Here is a 6,000-nt window from a genome sequence, read left to right on the forward strand (position 1 = left end):
ATCCACAAGTTAAATTTCTGTACTTGTGGATATCTCCCCATTCATTTCTGATTGTATTTGCAGAAGAGAATAATGAATATAATATCAAAATTGGCATGAAATACCAATTACTAATGATTTGAAGGAGAGATTTGGGCTTGCTGTAGATTTTTTTCTTGTTCATATATAAATACTGATTTGTCTCTTCTCCCTTCTTCCTCTAAGGAGTGCAGGAAGTAGCTACTAACCAGACCCAAACACTTTTTCACATTACTAACTGCAAAATACAGTCCTGAACTTACACACCTGATGAAGTGGTTTTGTACTGAGCATCGTCGAGCCTCTGTTTCAGTTTTTAAAAGTAATTTATATTGTGGTTGGGGTCTGTAACTCTCATCAGCTTTGATCTCACCGACTTGTTCCAGGCAACAGCATCACAGCTCTGGCATGAGTGTGGGCTGCTGTGGTTTTCCGGGCAGCACAAAGCAGACGTTATGGTGAAGTTGGGGTATTACTGATACCCAAACTACCCCATTTAAAGAGAGTTTTGAATATATCCATCTGCACTGTGGTCACAGCGATGGGCTGTCATACCTGTGGTTTGCTTTGTGCGTCTCACTGAAATTTAACAACTCCTACGGCTTAGGTCACTGTGGAGTTGGGGTGGAAGTATTGAAAATGTATAGGTCTTGTAATTCTGGTCAAACCTGGGTCTAAATACAAATAACAATTTTTACCTAATTGGAAATTGTGCAGGATGTTTTTAGTGGTACAACAAAGTTTTTACAGCTTTAAGTGCTACGGCTGTGACTCGTTTCATAGGACTGTCTCTTGTATGACTGAATTACTGACTAGGTGTCTGCATTATTCCTGGAAGTTTAAAAAAAAAAAAAGGTTAGGGAGGGAAGGCATGAAACAAGCAGGGAAGGTGGGGAAGAGCACAAAACACGTAAATCCTTCTTTGTTAGCTTGTGACACTTCCTCCTCACTTAGACCATATGGAATGATCTTCCTTTTGCTTTTGTTTTTAAAATGGTTTAATTTTGTAACTATGTGGGCTTTATTTACAGGCATGCTCTAGCAATCACGGACAGGCAAAAATAACACAAACCACTTGCTTCTCTTCCCTGTGGATGTCATAAACATGAGTTAAGGTTGGGAGATTGCCAGTATTATTTCAGCCCAAATAATAAGGAATTCCTGTACCAGGTATAAAATGGAAGTAAAAGCAAATACAGATAGAGGAAAAAAAATCTTTCGATGGTGCAGACTGCAGGAAAAAAAAAAAAAGTTAATGGTCTCTCTGGAGATGGGCAAAAGACTTCAGCTTTGCATCCAAAGGAGCAGGATGTCCAAGTAGAAATCAATACGGGAGAAAGTATTCTTCAGCACACAAAGCTGATGCTGAAAAAGGGCTGTACAGCTGAGGCAGACAGCACCTATAGGAAAAAAAAAAAGTTTGCAGAGGGCTTCCACAAGGCTGATTTTCCGTTAAGCCAGTCAGCATGCCAGGCCATATGCTGCTTCTGCAGATCTTGTAAAACCAGGTACAAAAGTCACATGCTTACATGTTCTTTGGTCCACAGCATAACTGCATTTTTAGCCTGTTTAATGCAACTCTGCTGTTAGACGAGGATTCCAAACCAAGCTGGTAGCATTCCTGCAGGAAAAGCCAGCGCAGTGAAGAATTTAGACTGTTGTAGTCCTCTAGTGAAATGTCCCTTCTTGTGTCGCTGGCCCATTACTCCGGTCTGCTCTCCAGATCAGTAAGTACTGGACTACGGGTCAATACTTTGGTTTGTTTTGCTGCTTAGTATTCAAATAATATTATTTTACTAGTTGGAGTTTCTTGCACTGAAAATTAATACTAAGGTCTCATTTAAAATATTAGAAATTTCCATGTAATTTGGCTGCACTTAGCCATACAGTTGAATTTGTAACATGTACGCGAGCACATTTTGGGCAAGTATTTTAGTGGTTACAAATGACTACTCCAGTCTGGTGGTTTTTTTTAGTTGCTGCAGCCGCAGATAGACTTGGTCGTAACAACATAGCTTTTGTGACATATTTAAGCACAGGTTTTTCATATGGGCTTAGTCTGAGACCAGATGAGCTGCAATGTGCAGAGACTGGGGAACCTGACAGGTGGTAGAGCTCCAGCACTTTCCCACAAAAATCTCTCGTAACAATAGATATAAGAAGTTCAGATCTGCACCCAAATATCAAAGGACATAGAGGCCTTCAGTCCCAAGGCTTTTAAATCCCTCTCTGTTTAATTCAGACTGTGAAAATGGCCCTTACTCTTCTACACTCCTCTACTGAAATCAGTGGATTTGGCTGGAAAAACTATTACTGGAGTGAATTTAGGCCTGGTGTCTTTCTGCCATTGAAGGGAAAAAAAACAGGCAAAGAGGAGGAACACCAAGAGTTGCTGTTTGATCACTGAATTGCTATTTTTACAACTAATTATCTTTGCCTGTAAAACTTGGGCTTACATGTAGAACTGAAAAGCAGGTGAATTTTAAGGCAGAGATCACCATGATGCTGTGCTGTGCAAATGTATAAACAAGTCGAAATATTTCTGAGAGTATTAAAGGGTCAGCAGAGAGGCTGTTTTCTGCCTGAATGTAGTAAAATTGTATTAAATAGATGTCAAAGTAAGGCTGTGCCACTAAAATAAGAGAATGCTCTGATCACGTTGTGTGGTCAATAATAATAATTTAAAACTGAATGTCAGTACCTAGAGAGTCATACCTGTGTCTGGCCATAGGTTATACAGTATTTCCTAAGCAGAATAAAATCAAGCGCTGATCTTCAGGTGGCTAAATATGGGACTTCCCTTGACTTCCCCACTCTTGAGATTTATTTTTTTTTTCCCCTTAAAATATGCTTGTGATCTCATTTCCTTAAAGCCTATTCAATTTTCAAACTGATTAATAATATAAGGGAGTATTGGGCTATAAACCAGATCTGTTGCTTACATGTTTTTTAGGATCTTGCACAAATTTTCAGCAGTTCTTTATAAACAGTGGCTGTCAAAGCAGAATATAAGACCTTTATACTAGCTAGCTTAAGCATGTGAATTTTTAATGTTCTCAAATATTCTAGATTTACTGTAATTTCCTCAAGTATGCATGAATTATGTGACTACACATCCTCAGTTCTCCCTGTCCGAGATGACTGTGGTTGGGTAGGGGACTGCCTTGACATGTAACAGCTCTGTAGCTTTTTGGAGGGATCCTTACATTTTAGCACTTTTTTTTTTTTTTTTTTTTTTTTGGCAAACTGATAGGTTTCCCTGGCTTTCACTACCACATCGGTCACTGCAAAGGACTGATATTTCTAAGTTTGCTTTTAAATTCTCCAGAACAGGATAAACAAACCAGCAGTGTTAATATCTCGTTGTCATTTGTACAATCTGTTGTTGAGTTTGGATTTCCAAGTAACGGAACGGTGGGTTGTGGTGACCAGTAGTGTTCGGTCCCCGGTAGTGCATGTCAGGAAGACGACGCACATTCTGTCGGTTGGCACTTGGGCTTCTTAGCCATCTTTTCCTTCTATGTTAACCTCCACTGAACTTAGCTACTCTTTTTTTCTTTTTTTCTTCCCTCCTGCTTAATTATATAGGCTGTGCATCTTTCATGCAAAAACGCTTCTGTCAGTGAAATAGTTAACTGGGGGGGAAAAAAAATGCAGCGATGCTCTTAGAAGCTACTTGTTTGTGAGCTTAATTAGCAGAAGGGTGCATTGAATGTTAAGTGCTGTCCCTCTTGATAAGTAACTAATACTTTGTTTTGTAGTGCTGTTACCCAGCTGTTTTTTTAAGTGTCAGTCTGGGGGAAAGGCACTGATTTCAGTCAAGATTAGAATTATTTTGAGCTTCTTGTTAAAAATACACATCGTTAATAATTACGGAGTCCTAAAGAACACATATTTTTCATCAAGGACATCATGACGTCCTTAGCAAACATAAAAAAAAAAAAAAAGCTTATTTAGTATCAGCCTTCCCCAGTGAGCTCATTCTGTGAAGGCAGTATGCTTTAAACGCAACAGCACCTTAAACTCTGAGGCAGTAATTTTATTTTACAACTGCTCAGTATGAGTATTTGGATTAGCAATATACGTTATGTATTTCCGTTGAAATCAATGACTATATGCCATTACTGTATAGAATAATATATACCCCCCCCAGATGATAAATGAGCAATATCTGAGCACTGAGATATTTTCAGCTGAGCTGCTCATATGCATTCATAAAGCTAGGAAAGAAATCCAGCTTTTAACTTAGAACTGTTGTTTGTACTTGAAGAGAACAGTATTATTGTAGTAAAGAAAGGCAGGCAGGAGCAGGCTGGTAGAGCACCAAGAGGCTTCACACCACAAGTAAGGAAATACGTTACTCTCCATGCTTTACATATTTTTACTATAGGTATGTTTGCTTCAAATCTTACATTAAATTATTCTAAGTGCATGGCTAGGACAGTTACACATGATGTGATTTTTATTTTTTATTTTTAATTTCTTCTCTTTTTAACTAGTTTTTCATCTAGCAGCTAGATTTTTAACCTTGATACATGCAGCATTCCTGACGACACTGTAAATACGAATAGTAACCACGATGAAACGCTTAAGCAGAGGGAATAAATTCCCAGTTTGTTAGACATGACCTGTTACTGTTTTGTCTTTTGTTACTGCTTTCCAGCATTCAGCAGAAAAATGATGATTCCCGGAAGCTGGAAAAACAGGTCTTCCCAAACTTCCCGACTGTAGAGCCTAATGAGTTAAATTTTCTACCGTGATGTTCGGGAGGGATTTTAGCTGCTTAGACGTACAAGGTCAAACGCAACTGCTCCGTTACCTATTGTGAGTCGTGGCAGCCAGGGGGGCACAGTTCCTGTGGGACAGAGCCCTCGGGAGATGGTGACATAAGCAGAGCACATCTTCTTTGCTTTCAACATGACAAGATGTCCCTCTTTTTTGCTAGGGCTGGCTGCCCCCCCACCTCCCACGAACAGATCCCAGCTAACTGCAGTCCTGCATCCCCCTCGCTGCTGTAACTCTGGGGTAAACGCGGCAGTAAGTGGGGACGTTGAGGTCACAGGAGAGGGTTTTTACTAGCAGTAGGAAGGCAAGATGGAAAGGCAAAGCGGGAAGCTTTGGATGCCGTGCAAGATGCAAGGTCCAGGACTGTGACTTTGGTGCTGGATCCTCGCTACCTGCTGTCCCATTCGCCTACTGCATTTTGACGGCATCTCCAATTTAACCGTGCTTGACGATGGTGAGAGGGGACCGGGAGGGCAGAGTGGTGTATTAAATCGGGAGAACCACTGCTAGCATCGATAATAACGGTTCCCAGCACAGCAGCAGCTTCAGCCCCTGGTGAGGATTTTTGGGTTTTAATGAAGTGCTATACTGCAAGTTACCGGATGAACATGTCCGATGTTCCTCCAGGGCCGCGTCGCACGGACACCTCATTAGGGCTGCGTTTGGACTTCCCAGCGCTGAAGTTAATAAGCAGCGGGTACTTCCCAGCCATCGATCAGCAGGAAAACTAAAGCACTTTGTGCATCTTCCACAAATCCTCCAGCTACACCTCTCCCCTACCAGGTAGCCTCAGAAAGAAACGCTGGTATCTTTCTAGAAGAAAGTAGCGGGTTTGGAGGTGTACAGTGATATCCTCTCCTTTTATCTGTCATGAAAGTTATTGAATGCAATAGCTGTTCCCAGGCAGGCAGATACACCATTGCATAACGCTCCCGCTGGCGCCCAGCGCGATGCTTTATGCTCATCCCTACGAAGTTTTCCTCAGGAAAAAACAGGGAACGGGGTATTTTTAGGTCTTGCTCGCTCAAGGAGAAGGGGGCGAGGCAGCCCCCGGCCCGCGGGGCAGGCTGAGGGCTCTGGGGGCAGCGGCGGGCTTACCTTAGCGCTTCCTCAGGCAGAAGTGGCGGTCTGGGCGCTCCCCTCGCGCTGCATCTCCCTCCCTCCCTCCGCCGGGGCGAGCTGGCCGTCAGGAGATCC

General features: G+C 42.0%; 2 protein-coding genes across 3 annotated transcripts in view; one reads left to right on the forward strand and one right to left on the reverse strand.

The window, feature by feature from the left end:
- DOCK1 (dedicator of cytokinesis 1) overlaps positions 1-6,000 on the forward strand; it is a 279,035-nt gene that overhangs the window by 120,980 nt on the left and 152,055 nt on the right. The gene's annotated exons all lie outside the window — the stretch shown is intronic.
- INSYN2 (inhibitory synaptic factor 2A) overlaps positions 1-6,000 on the reverse strand; it is a 43,104-nt gene extending 37,104 nt beyond the window's left edge. The window contains exon 1 of one of the 2 annotated variants that reach the window (XM_026851153.1): positions 5,902-6,000. Coding sequence is in view for 1 of the 2 variants with exons in the window: in XM_026851152.1 (XP_026706953.1) it covers positions 5,403-5,454 (52 nt within the window). In the remaining variant the exon portion in view is untranslated. Of the gene's footprint in view, positions 1-5,402; positions 5,495-5,901 lie in introns of those variants that run through there. The other variant, XM_026851152.1, reaches the window with a different exon arrangement.

Source organism: Athene cunicularia (assembly GCF_003259725.1).
Source record: "Athene cunicularia isolate RWA chromosome 6 unlocalized genomic scaffold, athCun1 chr6_part1, whole genome shotgun sequence".
In the NCBI taxonomy this organism is placed as follows: domain Eukaryota; kingdom Metazoa; phylum Chordata; class Aves; order Strigiformes; family Strigidae; genus Athene; species Athene cunicularia.